This window comes from Neoarius graeffei, chromosome 16 (assembly GCF_027579695.1).
Source record: "Neoarius graeffei isolate fNeoGra1 chromosome 16, fNeoGra1.pri, whole genome shotgun sequence".
Classification (NCBI taxonomy): domain Eukaryota; kingdom Metazoa; phylum Chordata; class Actinopteri; order Siluriformes; family Ariidae; genus Neoarius; species Neoarius graeffei.
The window spans coordinates 12275578-12297727 of record NC_083584.1 but is presented as its reverse complement, the minus strand read 5'-3'; the positions used below and the strand labels follow the sequence as shown (position 1 = coordinate 12297727).

At 41.6% G+C, this 22150-nt stretch overlaps 1 protein-coding gene across 1 annotated transcript in view; it reads left to right on the top strand.

Moving 5' to 3' along the window:
• Positions 1–22150, top strand: part of gcgra (glucagon receptor a) — a 254757-nt gene that overhangs the window by 184783 nt on the left and 47824 nt on the right. The window contains exons 2-3 of the mRNA XM_060941983.1: positions 14619–14770; positions 20004–20100. Of these exons, the coding sequence (XP_060797966.1) occupies positions 14720–14770; positions 20004–20100 (148 nt within the window). The 5' untranslated portion in view covers positions 14619–14719. The remainder of the gene's footprint in view (positions 1–14618; positions 14771–20003; positions 20101–22150) is intronic.

Genomic DNA, 22150 nt, shown 5'->3' with positions numbered 1-22150 from the left:
CACACAAGTCCTAAAAGTAGATAAAGAGAACCCAGTTAAACAAATGAGACAAAAATATTAGACTTGGTCATTTAGTTATTGAGGAAAATGATCCAATATTACATATCTGTGAGTGGCAAAAGTATGTGAACCTCGAGGATTAGCAGTTAATTTGAAGGTGAAATTAGAGTCAGGTGTTTTCAATCAATGGGATGACAATCAGGTGTGAGTGGGCACCCTGTTTTATTTAAAGAACAGGGATCTATCAAAGTCTGATCTTCACACCACATGTTTGTGGAAGTGTATCATGGCACGAACAAAGGAGATTTCTGAGGACCTCAGAAAAAGCGTTGTTGATGCTCATCAGGCTGGAAAAGGTTACAAAACTATCTCTAAAGAGTATGGACTCCACCAATCCACAGTCAGACAGATTGTGTACAAATGGAGGAAATTCAAGACCATTATTACCCTCCCACGAGTGGGCGACCAACAAAGATCACTCCAAGAGCAAGGCGTGTAATAGTCAGCGAGGTCACAAAGGACCCCAGGGTAACTTCTAAGCAACTGAAGACCTCTTTCACATTGGCTAATGTTAATGTTCATGAGTCCACCATCAGGAGAACACTGAACAACAATTGTGTGCATGGCAGGGTTGCAAGGAGGGTTGCTCTCCTTGAAAAAGAACAAAAGAACATTGCTGTTCGTCTGCAGTTTGCTAAAGATTACGTGGACAAGCCAGAAGGCTATTAGAAAAATGTTTTGTGGATGGATGAGACCAAAATAGAACTTTTTGGTTTAAATGAGAAGCGTTATGTTTGAAGAAAGGAAAACACTGCATTCCAGCATGAGAGCCTTATCCCATCTGTGAAACATGGTGGTGGTAGTATCATGGTTTGAGCCTGCTTTGCTGCATCTGAGCCAGGACGGCTTGCCATCATTGATGGAACAATGAATTCTGAATTATACCAGCGAATTCTAAAGGAAAATGTCAGGACATCTGTCCATGAACTGAATCTCAAGAGAAGGTGGGTCATGCAGCAAGACAACGACCCTAAGCACACAAGTCGTTCTACCAAAGAATGGTTAAAGAAGAATAAAGTTAATGTTTTGGAATGGCCAAGTCAAAGTCCTGACCTTAATCCAATCGAAATGTTGTGGAAGGACCTGAAGCGAGCAGTTCATGTGAGGAAACCCACCAACATCCCAGAGTTGAAGCTGTTCTGTACGGAGGAATGGGCTAAAATTCCTCCAAGCCGGTGTGCAGGACTGATCAACAGTTACTGGAAACGTTTAGCTGCAGTTATTGCTGCACAAGGGGGTCACACCAGATACTGAAAGCAAAGGTTCACATACTTTTGCCACTCACAGATATGTAATATTGGATCATTTTCCTCAATAAATAAATGACCAAGTCTAATATTTTGTCTCATTTGTTTAACTGGGTTCTCTTTATCTACTTTTAGGACTTGTGTGAAAATCTGATCGTGTTTTTGGTCATATTTATGCAGAAGTATAGAAAATTCCAAAGGGTTCACAAACTTTCCAGCACCACTGTAAGGGGTGAGGTGGCCTAACTTGCTGGTGAGACAACTTCTGGACTTGGTAGGACCAAAGATGACTACTTCAGTTTTATCACTGTCAGGCTGGAAAAAATTATTTGCCATCTAACCTTTTAACATCCTCCAAACAGTTCAGTTGCGGCTGTAAGGAATCACTAGATTTTAGCGGGAGACACAACTGTGAATCATTAGTATAGAAGTGAAAGGAGAGGTTATATTATATTTCCTATTGATGTTACCAAGTGGAATTGTGAACAAACAAAACAGAACTGGCACCAGGATGGACCCCTGAGGGGTTTCTATACTGTAGGTGACAGGAGCAGAGGATAAGAAGAAATGGCCCAGAGCCACTGAAAATGTTTTATGTTTAATGTAAGAGCTGTAGTGCTTTATCCTTTTTGTTCGAGGTGATTCAGAAGGATGTCATCAAAGGCAGCACTAAGGTCCAAAATCAAAACTGCATTATCACCAGAGTCTACCGCAAGTAACAGATCGTTTGTCACCTTTAACAAAGCCATTTCAGTGCTGTGAAGTGTTCTGAAACGTGATTGAAAGGATTCGAGTGTATCAGACGAATTTAGAAAAGGTAACAATGGCGTCAAAACTACTTTCTCCATTGTTATTAGCTAATCCAGCCGACAGACCATTAGCTTATCCCATCATGTGTTATCCATCATCCATCTAGCATCGTCCACATTTCACGAAAATCACTTCTTCTCTTTCAATTCTTCACTGATTTTATCCCCCACTGGCCAAAAGGCCAAAAGGGGGTGATGTCCATCCGTCCATCCGTCCCGGGCAGAGCGCTCACCTTCTGAAATCAACTCCTCTCACAATTTTTGGAGGAATTTCACGAAACTTGACAGGATTCTTTGTTTTATGTCAGTAATATGCATATTGTAATTTCATTCAATTCAGTCGCATTTTACCAGAGTTATGGCCCTTGATTACCTAACTTGTACTTTGACAATTCCATGAGGGTGTATTAAGCACTTACAGTGGTGCTTGAAAGTTTGTGAACGATTTAGAATTTTCTATATTTCTGCATAAATATAACCAAAAACATCATCAGATTTTAACATAAGTCCTAAAAGTAGATAAAGAGAACCCATTTAAACAAATTAGACAAAAATATTACACTTGGTCATTTATTTATTGAGGAAAATGATCCAATATTACATATCTGTGAGTGGCAAAAGTATGTGAAACTTTGCTTTCAGTATTTGGTGTGACCCCCTTGTGCAGCAATAACTGCAACTAAACGTTTCCAGTAACTGTTGATCAGTCCTGCACACCGGCTTGGAGGAATTTTAGCCCATTCCTCTATACAGAACAGCTTCAACTCTGGGATGTTGGTGGGTTTCCTCACATGAACTGTTCGCTTCAGGTCCTTCCACAACATTTCAATAGGATTAAGGTCAGGACTTTGACTTGGCCATTCCAAAACATTAACTTTATTCTTCTTTAACCATTCTTTGGTAGAACGACTTGTGTGTTTAGGGTCATTGTCTTGCTGCATGACCCACCTTCTCTTGAGATTCAGTTCATGGACAGATGTCCTGACATTTTCCTTTAGAATTCGCTGGTATAATTCAGAATTCATTGTTCCATCAATGATGGCAAGCTGTCCTGGCCCAGATGCAGCAAAACAGGCCCAAACCATGATACTACCACCACCATGTTTCACAGATGGGACAAGGTTCTTATGCTGGAATGCAGTGTTTTCATTTCTCCAAACATAACGCTTCTCATTTAAACCAAAAAGTTCTATTTTGGTCTCATCCATCCACAAAACATTTTTCCAATAGCCTTCTGGCTTGTCCACGTGATCTTTAGCAAACTGCAGATGAGCAGCAATGTTCTTTTTGGAGAGCAGTGGCTTTCTCCTTGCAAACTTGCCATGCACACCATTATTGTTCAGTGTTCTCCTGATGGTGGGCTCATGAACATGAACATTAGCCAATGTGAGAGAGGCCTTCAGTTGCTTAGAAGTTACCCTGGGGTCCTTTGTGACCTCGCTGACTATTACACGTCTTGCTCTTGGAGTGATCTTTGTTGGTCGACCACTCCTGGGGAGGGTAACAATGGTCTTGAATTTCCTCCATTTGGACACAGTCTATCTGACTGTGGATTGGTGGAGTCCAAACTCTTTCGAGATGGTTTTATAACCTTTTCCAGCCTGATGAGCATCAACAACGCTTTTCCTGAGGTCCTCAGAAATCTCCTTTGTTCATGCCATGATACACTTCCACAAACATGTGTTGTGAAGATCAGACTTTGATAGATCCCTGTTCTTTAAATAAAACAGGGTGCCCACTCACACCTGATTGTCATCCCACTGATTGAAAATACCTGACTCTAATTTCACCTTCAAATTAACTGCTAATCCTAGAGGTTCACATACTTTTGCCACTCGTGGATATGTAATATTGTATCATTTTCCTCAATAAATAAATGACCAAGTATAATATTTTTGTCTCATTTGTTTAACTTTGTTCTCTTTATGTACTTTTAGGACTTGTGTGAAAATCTGATGATGTTTTAGGTCATTTTTATACAGAAATATAGAAAATTCTAAAGGGTTCACAAACTTTCAAGCACCACTGTATAACATAAATATAGTTGCCAGTGGGGGATATTGTGCTGTCAGAGCACTCTTGGTATTCTTTTTGGCAGGAAGGTAGATCTGCCTGGGGTGCATATACCATAGCTTCTCCCCAAATTTGCATAATTTTAATTAATAATGAAGATATGGAATAATTAAGCCCTAATGAGCAGTTTCCACATGCCACTTCTTCTCTGTCAATTGGGGATGAGGTGCCTTGCTCAAGGGCACTTCAGCCATTCCTGCTGTTCCAGGGAATCGAACCAGTGACCTTTTGGTCCCTTCTCTAACCATTAGGCCATGGCATCCCCACTGAATCTCATCTCATCTCATTATCTCTAGCCGCTTTATCCTGTTCTACAGGGTCGCAGGCAAGCTGCAGCCTATCCCAGCTGACTACGGGCGAAAGGCGGGGTACACCCTGGACAAGTCGCCAGGTCATCACAGGGCTGACACATAGACACAGACAACCATTCACACTCACATTCACACCTACGGTCAATTTAGAGTCACCAGTTAACCTAACCTGCATGTCTTTGGACTGTGGGGGAAACCAGAGCACCCGGAGGAAACCCACGCGAACACGAGGAGAACATGCAAACTCCACACAGAAAGGCCCTCGCCGGCCACGGGGCTCGAACCCGGACCTTCTTGCTGTGAGGCGACAGCGCTAACCACTACACCACCGTGCCGCCCCCCACTGAATCTAAAATGGCCAAGCAGGAAGAAGTGAAAAGGGGTAATTCATTTACTTTTACTCTTGGAGTGTAACATTTTAAATGCTTGCTGTTGAACAGCTGCCCTCAGACCTCCATTACAAATGATTTTGGACTCAGGAGGTTCTCTGTTGTTTTCTCAGTTCATGGAAATGTCTATGAAATGTGCGTCAGCAATAATCACACCTACACGACTTTACAGATGTGATGCTCGAGATTAGCTTGACGCAAAGTATTGCTCGTTCCCAAGCTGTATTTCCTGCTGTGGTTTCCTGGTTACTGTCTGGTTTGGTTTACATTACACCTCACACACGTCTGTGCTGGGTTTTGCCTCGTATCTGATTTTGATCCGTGAGTTATCCAGGCTTTTGAATGATCTGAATCAAGTATACTGGAGGAAATCGTGGCTTTCTGACATCATGTTAGGGCTTGAGAATTAGGGCAAGTTATCGAGTTAGCAAAAAAAAAAAAAAATCACATGTGGTAACATTCTGCAGTGGTTAACGAAGGAGGAATTTTTGCTCGAGTCATGTGGCTTTGAAGCGTGATTGGGATCAAGCGCATTTCAGCGCTGTTTACATGCGCTGTGAAACTGAGAGCCTGTAGGCAAACGCAGCCACCAGACAAACCTCAGATAAGCTTGATAACCGCTTGTTTTCTGTTATCTTTATTCGCTATGAATGTTGAAGAGGGCGGGGAAAAAAAGCACATGTGCGGTAATTTTAGCAGCTACACACAACCCTGTCCTGTGCAGACTGGAACCGAATGGAATTTGAAACGTTTTAGCTAAAAATGTTTCCATGGTAAAGGTGTTTTTTGCAGAAACGTTTCAGATTTCGTTCCGTTCTCCAACTTCAGAGGATCTTCGAATGCAGGTGAGTGATTATCAGCTTTTGCTGCGCTCACACATACACGCAGTCCTTGTGAGGACCTTCCATGGACGTAACTAATTTTAACATCAGCAAAGACAAAACCTTTTAGTTGTTTAAATAAAAGCTGCAGTTTTGTTAATAATAATAATAATAATAATAATAATAGGCGGCACGGTGGTGTAGTGGTTAGCGCTGTCGCCTCACAGCAAGAAGGTCCGGGTTTGAGCCCCGGGGCCGGCGAGGGCCTTTCTGTGTGGAGTTTGCATGTTCTCCCCGTGTCCGCGTGGGTTTCCTCCGGGTGCTCCGGTTTCCCCCACAGTCCAAAGACATGCAGGTTAGGTTAACTGGTGACTCTAAATTGACCGTAGGTGTGAGTGTGAGTGTGAATGGTTGTCTGTGTCTATGTGTCAGCCCTGTGATGACCTGGCGACTTGTCCAGGGTGTACCCCGCCTTTCGCCCGTAGTCAGCTGGGATAGGCTCCAGCTTGCCTGCGACCCTGTAGGACAGGATAAAGCGGCTAGAGATAATGAGATGAGATAATAATAATAATAATAATAATAATAATTCATGATCAGATAATGATCCAACCAAATGTCCCGAAAAATTCAAAAATATCAGAAATACCTATCCTTGTGTCAAGTATTGCATTCAAAATTGCATTCAGAGTCTGAATGCTCAATTTTGCTTAACTGCATGATCGCTAGATTCTACTTAATGGACACATTCAGTGAAATGTGACCGGAGGCTCCATTTGGGCACTACAGGACCTTTTAATGCGACCAATATTACATGACCAATCTTAACTGGGCTAGAAAACCCCATAATAGAGTCTGGGGACACATCCAGGCCTGACACGCCTTTCTCATTAAATTCTCTTTACAGAATTAGCTCTGGGTGGTACGCTACTTTATTCATTTCCTTCTTTTTTTTTTCAGTCTGCAGAATAAAACAAGATGAAATGCTTCGTCGTCATCTCAACTGACTGACCTAATAAACAACGTTAAAAATGTGACATCACACTCTATAAGCGCTGCCATTTTGAGACTGACTGCATTGATGCTATTGCTTCAGGAAGATTATATTTTCATTGAGTATAAATAAACAGGGGGCGGCACGGTGGTGTAGTGGTTAGCGCTGTCGCCTCACAGCAAGAAGGTCCGGGTTCGAGCCCCGTGGCCGGCGAGGGCCTTTCTGTGCGGAGTTTGCATGTTCTCCCCGTGTCCGCGTGGGTTTCCTCCGGGTGCTCCGGTTTCCCCCACAGTCCAAAGACATGCAGGTTAGGTTAACTGGTGACTCTAAATTGACCGTAGGTGTGAATGTGAGTGTGAATGGTTGTCTGTGTCTATGTGTCAGCCCTGTGATGACCTGGCGACTTGTCCAGGGTGTACCCCGCCTTTCGTCCATAGTCAACTGGGATAGGCTCCAGCTTGCCTGCGACCCTGTAGAACAGGATAAAGCGGCTAGAGATAATGAGATGAGATGAGAAATTATTTGCTTGTCAAAGCAGAGATCAGAATTAAGGATAACACCCAGGGTTTTTTTTTTCCATGTGACTTAACATACAGTGGTGCTTGAAAGTTTGTGAACCCTTTGGAATTTTCTATACTTCTGCATAAATATGACCAAAAACATGATCAGATTTTCACACAAGTCCTAAAAGTAGATAAAGAGAACCCAGTTAAACAAATGAGACAAAAATATTAGACTTGGTCATTTATTTATTGAGGAAAATGATCCAATATTACATATCTGTGAGTGGCAAAAGTATGTGAAGCGGCTACAGATAATGAGATGAGATGAGATAAATAAACAGAAGATTATCGGAAATTGCGCATGCTGATTTGTCGAGAAATTCTGACTATTTCTCGAGAATCACCTCGAGCGACTCGGCAGAATGGCGGGCAATCGCGTCGTCACTGTAAGTGAGGAAGAATTACATATGATGAAAGAAAATGTTGTTCCTAAAAGCACTAAAGATGCTACGAAGTTTGGTCTCAAACTTTCCAAAGGTAAGGTGGGATTGTGATTTATTTTATCGATTTCAAAACAAAGGATTTTATGTGACTCGGCGTAGGGAAGTGACAAGTCTGCGCCGCACAGTTATTACATTTAAATGCCACTTTTGAAGTTTGACATGATTTTTTTTTAATGATCACTTGTGTACTTATACTAAAATAATTATCCGCTTCAGGCTCTGAATATCGGTGAATAATAACCTCGACTTCGTCTCAGTCATTATTTAAATAATATTGGATGGTGTTGAGTGGTATATCAGATATATTCCATTCAGCTAATATGATATTGAACAAGTCAAAGACAAGTAACTGAATGGAATATATCTGATAGACCACAAAAAAAGCCAGCCAATATTATTATTATTATTATTATTATTATTATACATACACACTCCTTTCGGGTGCTCAACGCATCTTTTTCTTTCAAAATTCTCCCAAAATCGTATTTAACAAAGTAAACCTGGCGGTGGGGCGGCACGGTGGTGTAGTGGTTAGCGCTGTCGCCTCACAGCAAGAAGGTCCTGGGTTCGAGCCCCGGGGCCGGCTAGGGCCTTTCTGTGCGGAGTTTGCATGTTCTCCCCGTGTCCGCGTGGGTTTCCTCCGGGTGCTCCGGTTTCCCCCACAGTCCAAAGACATGCAGGTTAGGTTAACTGGTGACTCTAAATTGAGCGTAGGTGTGAATGTGAGTGTGAATGGTTGTCTGTGTCTCTGTGTCAGCCCTGTGATGACCTGGCGACTTGTCCAGGGTGTACCCTGCCTTTCACCCGTAGTCAGCTGGGATAGGCTCCAGCTTGCCTGCGACCCTGTAGAAGGATAAAGCGGCTAGAGATAATGAGATGAGATGAGATGAACCTGGCGGTCATGTTTGCTTACAAACTGTCAGTTGCTCGCTAGCATGGAAGTTTTACGTCTCCAACGTGTGACGTCATGTTGTCTTGACAACCATGCAGTATCGCAACCCATATTCAACGCTCATTCTCCATTGAGTAGAGTGACATAATACACGTAGGGTAAGCGATATGATGACAATACTGCATGCTATCAAACCGAATGAATGAAACCCGCTAGAAGGGAATAGAGCACATGTTTTTATTCCATCGAAAAAGTGTCCTGTATGTGTAATAATCACCGACATTCACTTCACCTTCGTTTAAAAGGTGGTTTCTACTTCTGTAACGTGTTTGAGATAAATACATCAGCAAAACACAATTTTGTATGTTTTTAATAAGTTTAAAGAGGAACAGAGGGCAATATATAGAGTAAATATAACAATAAAACACACACTGATGAACCTTATTCAAGACTTACAAAAGTTTTTTGTTCTAAGGTTGGAAAGTTATAGTGTTTTGAAAGTAGCTCGAGCAAACTATTTCCGCAGTTTGAACAGCCCGCCATGATATTAATTTTATCCAATCAGAATGCACGTTCATTTTCTCTGCGTAACACTCATGACGTATGTATGTGCCCAGTTGTGTTGGCTCATTGAGGTTGGGAATAGCACGTGTGAAATACCTGTTTCTGCCTCTTGCGACGATTTCGCAAGTCCACGGGTGGCGCCTATCTCATTGCAGCAAATAAATTCTGCTGGACTCGTGAGCAACTCCACGTTACATTTTCCGCACGAGCACCACGCCGTGTCACCTGCACGCAGACGCTCTGCCCCACGCTCACCATGCCCATGGTCAGCATCAGTCTCATCCTCGCCGTCATCCGAGCTTTCTTCTCTTATTTCATCACCGGAGTCGAGAGTTCCTCTCCTAGGTTCAAACTGGTACCCTTCTAAGCCATAGCCTGCTTGCAGTGTGTCTTGCGGGATCTCTTCGTATGATTCGACAGAGCTGTCGCTTTCACTTGATGCGCCCGACGCCATGATTACACGCTTATCTCCTCTATTTCGGAGAGTTCCGCTAGTGCAGTGGGTAGCGCTGACGTCACGGTCTTTTAAAAATGGCGACTCTTGTGCGGTTTAGCGTATAAAGTATTATATTTACAATTACCAAGATATTTCGTTGTTTTCTAGTATATAAATTTGATAGAATACTTAAGAATGCGTTACTTTGTCACATCAGCAACTGTACAGTATATATTATATTTTGTACCCCTTTAAACGGAAGCAGCGGTTTGGAAAACGTAAATAAGTGTTACATTCTGTTTTATCAACGTCATCAAATTATAACTCGTTCTCTTACAAAGTAAGAGGAGTCATTTTACCGTTTTTCACCTTTAGTGTAGTTACGTTCATGTTGTGCACAAATCTGGTCCTAACTATGACAACGGCGCCTGAAAGATCCCACGGTTTTCGCATCTGCACCATTCCATCTATGTTTTATTCTCTCTCGCGTGCCATCAGGTGGGTCCACAGGCATCGGGGTTTCTGAAAGAACAGAGAAGAACATAAACAATACGTTACATTGTGTATATTAACGCTGAAATATACAGGTGTTTCGTACCTGTCTCCAGTGACGTGAACAGGCATCTGAATCTACAACTTAGGGGTGATGGACTTTATTGGAACTGCACAGGCGCCAAGATGGTGGCCACACTTCTTCTTCTTCTTATTATTATTATTATTATGCTTCAAGCGAAAGTACATCAGCAAGAGAATAGATATACGTGTGCTGTTAGAAAAACAAGATAGGAACATCTTCGAGAAACTGAAAATGATGAACAATTACCCGTTGTACCCCCTGCTTCCACAAATTAAGAAGACTACATACGATCTCAGAAAGAAGCAGTCACAACATCCTAAAGTTAATACAGATAGATTTAAGAACTTATTCTTTAATAGAATCATATTTAAATATGAATTAGCTGTTTAATTACCAGCACAGAGAATTTCCGAAGCGTTTCTTTGATTCTTGGCGTTGTTGAATCTTTAGTGTTTATTATTATACAGTGGTGCTTGAAAGTTTGTGAACCTTTAGAATTTTCTATATTTCTGCATAAATATGACCTAAAACATCATCAGATTTTCACACAAGTCCTAAAAGTAGATAAAGAGAGCCCAGTTAAACAAATGAGGCAAAAATATTATACTTGCTCATTTATTTATTGAGGAAAATGATCCAATATTACATATCTGTGAGTGGCAAAAGTATGTGAAACTTTGCTTTCAGTATCTGGTGTGACCCCCTTGTGCAGCAATAACTGCAACTAAACGTTTCCGGTAACTGTTGATCAGTCCTGCACACCGGCTTGGAGGAATTTTAGCCCATTCCTCCGTACAGAACAGCTTCAACTCTGGGATGTTGGTGGGTTTCCTCACATGAACTGCTCGCTTCAGGTCCTTCCACAACATTTCCATTGGATTAAGGTCAGGACTTTGACTTGGTCATTCCAAAACATTAACTTTATTCTTCTTTAACCATTCTTTGGTAGAACGACTTGTGTGCTTAGGGTCGTTGTCTTGCTGCATGACAAACCTTCTCTTGAGATTCAGTTCATGGACAGATGTCCTGACATTTTCCTTTAGAATTTGCTGGTATAATTCAGAATTCATTGTTCCATCAATGATGGCAAGCCGTCCTGGCCCAGATGCAGCAAAACAGGCCCAAATCATGATACTACCACCACCATGTTTCACAGATGGGATAAGGTTCTTATGCTGGAATGCAGTGTTTTCCTTTCTCCAAACATAATGCTTCTCATTTAAACCAAAAAGTTCTATTTTGGTTTCATCCATCCACAAAACATTTTTCCAATAGCCTTCTGGCTTGTCCATGTGATCTTTAGCAAACTGCAGACGAGCAGCAATGTTCTTTTTGGAGAGCAGTGGCTTTCTCCTTGCAACGCTGCCATGCACACCATTGTTGTTCAGTGTTCTCCTGATGGTGGACTCATGAACATTAACATTAGCCAATGTGAGAGAGGCCTTCAGTTGCTTAGAAGTTACCCTGGGGTCCTTTGTGACCTTGCCGACTATTACACGCCTTGCTCTTGGAGTGATCTTTGTTGGTCGACCACTCCTGGGGAGGGTAACAGTGGTCTTGAATTTCCTCCATTTGTACACAATCTGTCTGACTGTGGATTGGTGGAGTCCAAACTCTTTAGAGATGGTTTTGTAACCTTTTCCAGCCTGATGAGCATCAACAACACTTTTTCTGAGGTCCTCAGAAATCTCCTTTGTTCATGCCATGATACACTTCCACAAACATGTGTTGTGAAGATCAGACTTTGATAGATCCCTGTTCTTTAAATAAAACAGGGTGCCCACTCACACCTGATTGTCATCCCATTGATTGAAAACACCTGACTCTAATTTCACCTTCAAATTAACTACTAATCCTAGAGGTTCACATACTTTTGCCACTCACAGATATGTAATATTGGATCATTTTCTTCAATAAATAAATGACCAAGTATAATATTTTTGTCTCATTTGTTTAACTGGGTTCTCTTTATCTACTTTTAGGACTTGTGTGAACATCTGATGATGTTTTAGGTCATATTTATGCAGAAATATAGAAAATTCTAAAGGGTTCACAAACTTTCAAGCACCACTGTATGTTTTTTGTCTTCTGCTTTGTCGTGCAAAATGAGATATGCACATTTATCTTATTTAATGAAAGACCATTGATTGATGATTGATTGTATGAGTAAAACCGTGTGTTTTCTCAGCCACAAGACAAACACACATTGAGAGCTACATGTTACAGAATCGTATCAGTCTTTATTCTATCCACATTCACTGGAGGGCGGCACGGTGGTGTAGTGGTTAGCGCTGTCGCCTCACATCAAGAAGGTCCGGGTTCAAGTCCCGTGGCCGGCGAGGGCCTTTCTGTGCGGAGTTTGCATGTTCTCCCCGTGTCCGCGTGGGTTTCCTCCGGGTGCTCCGGTTTCCCCCACAGTCCAAAGACATGCAGGTTAGGTTAACTGGCGACTCTAAATTGACTGTAGGTGTGAATGTGAGTGTGAATGGTTGTCTGTGTCTATGTGTCAGCCCTGTGATGACCTGGCGACTTGTCCAGGGTGAACCCCGCCTTTCGCCCGTAGTCAGCTGGGATAGGCTCCAGCTTGCCTGCGACCCTGTAGAACAGTATAAAGCGGCTAGAGATAATGAGATGAGATGAGACATTCACTGGATATGAGCAATTGCATGCTCTGATTGGCTACTCTACTACTAGGCTATCAGCTCATATACCGTGAGTAGAGATAAACAAAATGGCAGCGCACATCAAGTCAGATATATCACTTTGTTATCAAGTATTAAAAAGAAACAGAAACAGCTAAAAGAGTATAGTTCCCCACCCCCCAAATATCTCCTGTTCCACACTCCAGCCCAGCCTGTGGCGGTAACACACCTTTAAAGTGCATATCACGGGTAAATTCAGGAGCAAGATCAATGTAATTCTATTTTATATTACATTTTGGTGAAATATCTGTCACATTTTGCATTTTGTGCAATTTGTTTTACCTTGCGCAATACCAGAAAAATTCAGTTGAAATCAAGCCATTTGAGGCGAATTGGTCCGCCTCTGAAAAAACTTGGCGTTTGGATTTCCCGGGAAACATTGATTTTCGTGACGTTGCGTGTGGGACGCCTCCCTCTGAATCCTACGTCAGCACTGGTTTGTTTATGAGAAAACGACCTGGTGGTTTTCTGCAAATTTCTTCAACGTTATCGCGTAATTATTAAAATGGTTAACAGATGTATCGTAGGAGGGTGTAGCAACACCAATCCTGATGGGATTAGTACTCATCATTTTCCACATTGCGCTCAAGTGACAATTCCATATTTCAATGCAACATCGCTAGCTGCTAAACTTGGTCTACACAGGCTGTGCACTGAAACCGTGCAAAGCTCTCGCAGCCTGCTCGCGCTTCCGCAGGTGATGTCACGAATCTGGCTCCAGACTCCCTTGGGATTTGGGATTTTTCCAGACGCGTTTTGTTATTTTATTTTTTTCTGCTGTAGACAGATGGCCTTGTGCAAAATTACCCTTCTGGATGAGTGTGGAAAGGGACGTTCTTTCATATAAAAAAAAATGAATTTGGTCCAGGATATGCACTTTAAGTTGGTTTGCCAATCGCCAAAAAACCCTAAAGAAGAAGAAAATGGCGGAGCATGTTGCTGAACCAACCGAGGATGAAATAAAACTCTACTCGAAAACAAAACCCCAAAAATACAGAAAAACAGCAACAAAATATAGGAATGAAAGTATTTGATGGTAAGAACGTATCTTTTTTTTAAGAAGTATTAACATCACATTTTTCACAAATTGCTCCAGTCATTTCAACGTTTTTTTTTTACATTCTAAGCGGAAATGATTTTGTTGGACATTTTGTATAAAGTTTTTATTGATTGAATTTGCAAAAAATAAAAATGCTCTGTTTCCCAAAATCCAGTGAATGTGGATAGAATAAAAGTTATTCCACTCAATCTCGTCGTACATGGCTTATAGGCTGACATGGCTATCAGATCATATACGACTCGATTTCGTGGAATAACTGTTAAATAGCTGATTGGTATTTGTTCATTAATCTAATAAGAAGTGCATACAGTATGTCCGCATTGTTTAAAAACCTATTGTATAAGTTTGCTTTTTGATAGTATTTCAAATGGGTGTCATTTTTTTTTCTCTGTGCAACCGTATGGAAAGAACTTTGGTTTAAAAGTACTTTATAATACACTGAACTTGCTTTCTAAAGTAAAAAGGTTGATAAATACCAGAGTCAATGACCTAATGGAAAAAAAAAATAAAATGGATGAGTTTGAAAGGGGTAATGACCTTGTTAGGTCAGTTACAGACTGATTTGTCTGTGGATTTTTTTTCCCATAAAATCTATAAAAACCAGCCAGAGTTAAATGGATGTTGGGTACCAAACCATGAACAGAACATGACATTTATGCTGTATGTGTGTTTGTGTTCAGTTTAGGTAGCGTGGTGACCCTTAAAGGATTCCTATGAGGTGATTCTGACCTCCGCCACCCTCAGGCCCCCCACCTAACGTCAGCAGTAGCACGACTAAGGGATGTCACAGGCGTTTCTTCTGAGCATGATCATTTTCTTCTCCTGTACCCAGGTCAGCCTACATCTCTCCTCCAGCTTTCATATTTCATTTTATTTATTAACTCGACTAGGACGCCCTCCTGGGTGTTCCTGCACATCACAGATTAAATTTACAAGAAAATAGAATTAATTATTAATAAGAGGAATAAAACTGAATTAAATACGAAGATTGTCAGCAAAGCTGATGGCCTGTGAGTTTCTGTAGAAGTGTTTAAAGGGTATGAGTGTCACGCTAAACAACGGCAGCTCTATCTGGCTGAGCAATGGAAACGGCCAACACACAGTGGAGTATTGTTTACCAGCAAAACAACATAATTATCTCGACCCCTAGGAGAAAATCAATAGCGTGAAAGAAATGTGTTTTACAACCCCGATTCCAAAAAAGTTGGGACAGAGTACAAATTGTAAATAAAAACGGAATGCAATAATTTACAAATCTCAAAAACTGATATTGTATTCACAATAGAACATAGACAACATATCAAATGTTGAAAGTGAGACATTTTGAAATTTCATGCCAAATATTGGCTCATTTGAAATTTCATGACAGCAACACATCTCAGAAAAGTTGGGACAGGGGCAATAAGAGGCTGGAAAAGTTAAAGGTACAAAAAAGGAACAGCTGGAGGACCAAATTGCAACTCATTAGGTCAATTGGCAATAGGTCATTAACATGACTGGGTATAAAAAGAGCATCTTGGAGTGGCAGCGGCTCTCAGAAGTAAAGATGGGAAGAGGATCACCAATCCCCCTAATTCTGCACCGACAAATAGTGGAGCAATATCAGAAAGGAGTTCGACAGTGTAAAATTGCAAAGAGTTTGAACATATCATCATCTACAGTGCATAATATCATCAAAAGATTCAGAGAATCTGGAAGAATCTCTGTGCGTAAGGGTCAAGGCCGGAAAACCATGCTGGGTGCCCGTGATCTTCGGGCCCTTAGACGGCACTGCATCACATACAGGCATGCTTCTGTATTGGAAATCACAAAATGGGTTCAGGAATATTTCCAGAGAACATTATCTGTGAACACAATTCACCGTGCCATCCGCCGTTGCCAGCTATAACTCTATAGTTCAAAGAAGAAGCCGTATCTAAACATGATCCAGAAGCGCAGACGTCTTCTCTGGGCCAAGGCTCATTTAAAATGGACTGTGGCAAAGTGGAAAACTGTTCTGTGGCCAGACGAATCAAAACTTGAAGTTCTTTATGGAAATCAGGGACGCTGTGTCATTCGGACTAAAGAGGAGAAGGACGACCCAAGTTGTTATCAGCGCTCAGTTCAGAAGCCTGCATCTCTGATGGTATGGGGTTGCATTAGTGCGTGTGGCATGGGCAGCTTACACATCTGGAAAGGTTCTAGAGCAACATATGCTCCCACCCAGACGACGTCTCTTTCAGGGAAGACCTTGCATTTTCCAACATGACAATGCCAAACCACATACTGCATCAATTACAGCATCATGGCTGCGTAGAAGAAGGGTCCGGGTACTGAACTGGCCAGCCTGCAGTCCAGATCTTTCACCCATAGAAAACATTTGGCGCATCATAAAACGGAAGATACGACAAAAAAGACCTAAGACAGTTGAGCAACTAGAATCCTACATTAGACAAGAATGGGTTAACATTCCTATCCCTAAACTTGAGCAACTTGTCTCCTCAGTCCCCAGACGTTTACAGACTGTTGTAAAGAGAAAAGGGGATGTCTCACAGTGGGAAACATGGCCTTGTCCCAACTTTTTTGAGATGTGTTGTTGTCATGAAATTTAAAATCACCTAATTTTTCTCTTTAAATGATACATTTTCTCAGTTTAAACATTTGATATGTCATCTATGTTCTATTCTGAATAAAATATGGAATTTTGAAACTTCCACATCATTGCATTCTGTTTTTATTTACAATTTGTACTTTGTCCCAACTTTTTTGGAATCGGGGTTGTATTTATAGAGGGATGATGTACACAAAAGATCACCTGCCAGACGCACAGCAGGCTTAAATGATGATAAACAAAACTACATTGTACCATAGTAATAGTCAAGATAGTATGCTAATGATGATGATGATCATGATAAACATGGTGTGCAGTTATAAGAAAGTAATCAATAGCAAGGTGGTGTAATGAAGTGCAGTTACTGTTTCCACCCTGAAGTGTTAGACGTTGCCTATTACAATTTTTCCTTTTTTAAAATAATGCCACGTTACACTTTTTATCCATTTATATTAGACATTTAACGTTGTTGGGGCGGCACGGTGGTGTAGTGGTTAGCACTGTCGCCTCACAGCAAGAAGGTTCTGGGTTCGAGCCCTGGGGCTGACGGGGGGGCCTTTCTGTGTGGAGTTTGCATGTTGTCCACGTGGGTTTCCTCCGGGTGCTCCGGTTTCCCCCACAGTCCAAAGACATGCAGGTTAAGCTAATTGGTGGTTCTAAATTGACCGTAGGTGTGAGTGTGAATGGTTGTTTGTCTCTATGTGTCAGCCCTGTGATGACCTGGTGACTTGTCCAGGGTGTACCCCGCCTTTCGCCCGTAGTCAGCTGGGATAGGCTCCAGCTTGCCTGCGACCCTGTAGAACAGGATAAGCAGCTACAGATAATGGATGGATGAATGGATTTAATGTTGTGGAACATCTGCAAAACAAGTTAGGTCCTGTTATCACTTACAGTGCTCAGCGTAAATGAGTACACCCCCTTTGAAAAGTAACTTCTTTCTCTCCAAGTTAATAAAATACAAAAAAAACGCAGCTTGTCATGGTACCAAGCAACATTAAATTATTATCTGATCTGACTCCTAAAGACTTCCATGACAGAAAACGTAAAGTTACAGCTTTAACTCTGTCTGTAATGAAGTGTTGACACTGGAGACTCCTTGTAAAAAGCTTCACCATATCTATGATAAGAAGAAGTTTTTCTTTGTTAAACAACACATATTTCAATCTGTTTATTATTCAGCGTAGATTGTGTGTCATACAAGTCCCTGTGTAACTTGGATCATGTATTAAAATGAGTCCATTAATATAAGCACGTGATTTGCCTTGTGATCAGTACTTCTGTTGAGAAAAGTAACATCAACTGACTAATCAGATCCGATCTTGGCGGGAAAAAAAAGCATTTTGGAGTTAAATCAAAGTTTTTCCAATTACTACTGCCAATCCGTGTCACCTTGTACAAAATCGTCTGTAGGTATTACAGTATTTTGAAATATGCACCTGTATTATGGATTAGTTGCAAGGAAGTAACAGCATATGCAAAAGCGAGCCAGCCAGGAGTAGGCTATAGTTCTCAAACCTCAAGAGGACAAGGGACTGAACAATCACCTGTGTAAACTGAGTACTATTTGGTTGGTGGTATGGGTTTTTGGACTGAATACACTCAATAGTGTTCAGTTTAAAACAAAACGAAGTATTGCTTGAAGTGTTTACCAAGTTTCATTTCATCATTTGCATAAACACATACATGGAACTCTCACCGCAGAGCACTCCAGGGATGTGATTGGCCAAGGACAAAAAAGCAGGAAAATATATGGACCCATAATGCGACACGGCAGCAGTGTGGTGTATAAACAGACAGTTTCAGAGAACTTTACCCATGAGATGTTATAATGACTCAGCACCCCGTTAATGGCCAAATGGAATTCAAGGTGAGCAGTTTAACTCCACACAGAAAGGCCCTTGCCGGCCACGCGGCTCGAACCCAGGACCTTCTTGCTGTGAGGCGACAGTGCTAACCACTACACCACCATGCAGTCTAATAATAATAATAATAATTATTATTATTATTATTATTATATAATTATATCATATAATTATCATCATGATTATGAACAGGCCGAATCCCAAACGGCTCCTGGTTGAAGACGGAGTGCACTACTGTAGAAGCCTTTTTATACTTTCTATAAGGCGGTTTTGGAGAGAGCTGGGGGGCATTTGGGATTCAGTTCATTATTATTATTATTATTATTATTATTATTATTATTAACAAAAGAGCAGCTAGTTGCGGCTGAATCCCAAATGCCTCCCAGCTCTCTCCAAAACCGCCCTATAGAAAGTATAAAAAGGCTTCTACAATAGTGCACTCCGTCTCCAACCAGGAGCCGTTTGGGATTCGGCCTGTTCATACGCATGCGTAATAGCGCTCGTTTACAGATGTGTTACTAACTAACTAACTACAATTTCCAGTGAATTCAAACTGGGACACACTTTAAAACTACTACCTGGAAAACAAAACTGTTGATGAATTAACAAACTGATTAATTCCTAACTTCACTCGTGTGTACTTATGTAAAGTATTAAATTAGTTTGCAAGCTAACAGTGTAATGTGTTTCTACATCCAGGCTGCTTTATCTCTCACACACACACACACACACACACACACACACAGCCAACATGGACTGAGAGAGGAACCCCCCCCCACACACACACACACACACACTCAGACACTCACCCAGAAGTTTCTTCACCTCATCTTCACTCATGTAAACATTGACACTCTGGTGGTTGTTATGGCTGTTGGTGCTGATTATCCCGCTGAGTCTGGCGAGGCACAGGGCCGCCTGGAGCAGCAGGAGCAGCACGCAGCCCCCGAGTGTCCTGAGGGCTGGAAGCGGCCAAGCGCGGAACTCCGTCCGGCGACCTTCAGCGCCCTGCGCCGCCTCCTTTTGCCCCAGCATCGCACCTTCACTCTTCCCTCACACTGCTTTAGCAAACCCTCAGGCTCTACCCTCATCCAAAACTTGAGTGGCCTCCGGTGGGCAGCATTCCTATAGTAGGTGTTGATAACGACGCTCACAAAAACCCCGCTCTGTCTCCAGCCTGTTGTCCGGTGCTTCCTGGCCGAGCTAACCGTAACGCTAACGACGCCAGCTAGCTAGCTAACTTTGTTCAAGTCTTCAAGACTCGGGTCACATAAAGGTTACTCTCGCATTATGCATAATGGGCTTTTTTTTTTTTTATTATTATTGGTACCGCTTAACCTAGGGTGCGCATGCGTGGCTCATTGGAGTTGCCTATGGATAATGTGGTAATGTGGTCCTACCCCCCCCCCCCAAAAAAAAAAAACGAATTTGCATGATTCACGAGGGTCGCATTTTTATGCCTGAAAATCCGGAATTCCGGAAAAATCCGGAAGAATCACATCCTCGCACTCTCTGTAACTGCACAATAAAACCATCAGCATGTACTGTAATAAGGTGCTACAGTGCTCAGTTTCATTTTAATCAGTGCGATGTTGTCACTGCTTATCTCGCAGGTGTCCTCTGCCTTGTCCATGAAACTTTTAATGAAAGAGTGGATGAACTACGAAGAGGAGTGTCTCAGGAATAACAGCAGAGAACCACCAGCCACAGGTGGACTTTCTTTCTCCTAGTGGTTTCTTTCAGAGCTGTGCATAGCTGGAGTGCTGGACATATCAAAGTCCCATTAATCATGTTGTACAATGTTTGCACACATTACTCACTAGTCTTTTGTTCCACAATGAAAGCATGCTCTGATTAGTGATCAGACTTTTATTTAAGACCAGATTCTTTCTTTAGAGTTTCTTCTATAGAGGAGGCAAGTCCGTATTGCTAAAAAGTAGAATATTATTGTGTACAAAAGTCTGAGACCACACTGAAAATCTGGGATTTTTTTCAGGTAGAATTGAAAATAAACAGGTTTTAGAATTTAAAACAAAGAAATGAAATGTTCAGTATCTTGAATATTTTAATATTGAAGATTCTGTATTTCTAGGTCTATTTAAATGTAAGCAAATCTGTGATAGTGACCATGTTAACGGCTTTGTACAAAAAGTCAAGTTTTCCTGGAGTCTTATCCATTCCTTTAAATCGCATGTCCTGGTAAAACTCCAATGGATTTCAGGGTTCTCGCCAGCGCTTTATATGGTTGCGGCCCGCTACGCTAAAATTTCAGACCGCAACGGTAATTTCCCCCCGCTACGCTAAATTTTTAATATAGCGTAACGGTTGTTTTCAGTTGTTCATCACCATCGCCAAAAGTTTTTTTTTTTCCTGCGCACTTGAGCAGTTTTCAAGGTGTCAAAATCAGCCTACGTTTGTTAGGAAACCCATGCCTGGAAATCAGTTCCGAGAGAGAGAGAGAGAGAGAGAGAGAGAGAGATCCTGGCGATAACTTTCTCTTGAGCTGGACTTCGGTGAATGACAATGGATGACGGACCCCCTCGCAAAAAAAGAGACATTCGCTCTTTCTTCACAGTTAGAAATGTAAGTGCACCACTTCTACAGGTTTTCCATCACGCTTGAAAACTTAACCCAAAGCCCTTTGATGAATGAAAACGTCTACTTTGTAAGCAGGTTTAGCAATATGACAGGGCGCACGTATCGGATGATTAGCGCTAAGGTATTAGGCAGAGACCCGTCCACCCGTAAATTTGACGGGCAATTGCCGATTTCAACGGGCAAGTATACACACAGACGGATACTGAAACGGACGATAATGCCGAAAATTTTCGCACATGAATACTCCCACATGTCATCCGATAAATCCAGTTATGTTCCGCCCACACACGGACTGGCCATCGGGAGTAGCGGGAGTTTTCCCGGTGGGCTGGTGGTTCAGCGTGGGCCGGCGGAGAAAAAAAAAACAAAAACAGTTGCGCGCTGGCCTTTAATATGATAAGCAATGTTAACAGTTTCTTTAACAAACTGTTAACATTGCTTATTACAGTTGCGCGCTGGCCTTTAATATGATAAGCAATGTTAACAGTTTGTTAAAGAAACTGTTAACATTGCTTATCATATTAAAGGCCAGCGCGCAACTGTTTTTTTTTTTTTTTTCTCCGCTGGCCCACGCTGAACCACCAGCCCACCGGGAAAACTCCCGCTACTCCCGATGGCCAGTCCGTGTGTGGTTCCGCCATCATTTACAAATCGTAAGAAACACAGTTTAATACGAAAAATACTGAAAACTTGAAATGAAAAATCAGAATATTTCATCGTTTCCGCCATTTTGGCCCGCACTGAATCTTGTAACATGCGGACTGAATAAATCGCGAATTCTGATTGGTCGAAAATTGCCAAACACCCTGCGTTGTAGTTTCCTCTTTCTTGGCGGGAGAACCGCATTTTTTTTTGCTGACTCACTCTTCTGGATCAAGATGAATCCCAACAAACGCCCCAAATTGAATGTGACAAAAACTGATTCGTTTTTCCACAAAAAGACAGAAAAGGTATGTGTGATACATTGATTAACAAGGGGGTTTCATTGGGGTATGGTAAAATAGAATACTGTTGGGTTTTTTTTTTTATTAAATACTGTAACTAGATCAAAAGATTATATACAATTCATTGTTGTTTATTTTCTTTTCACTTTTGTTACCAAATCAGACACCATACATACATCTGATACATTCAGGAGTGAAACTGAAAAAAATACAAAGTA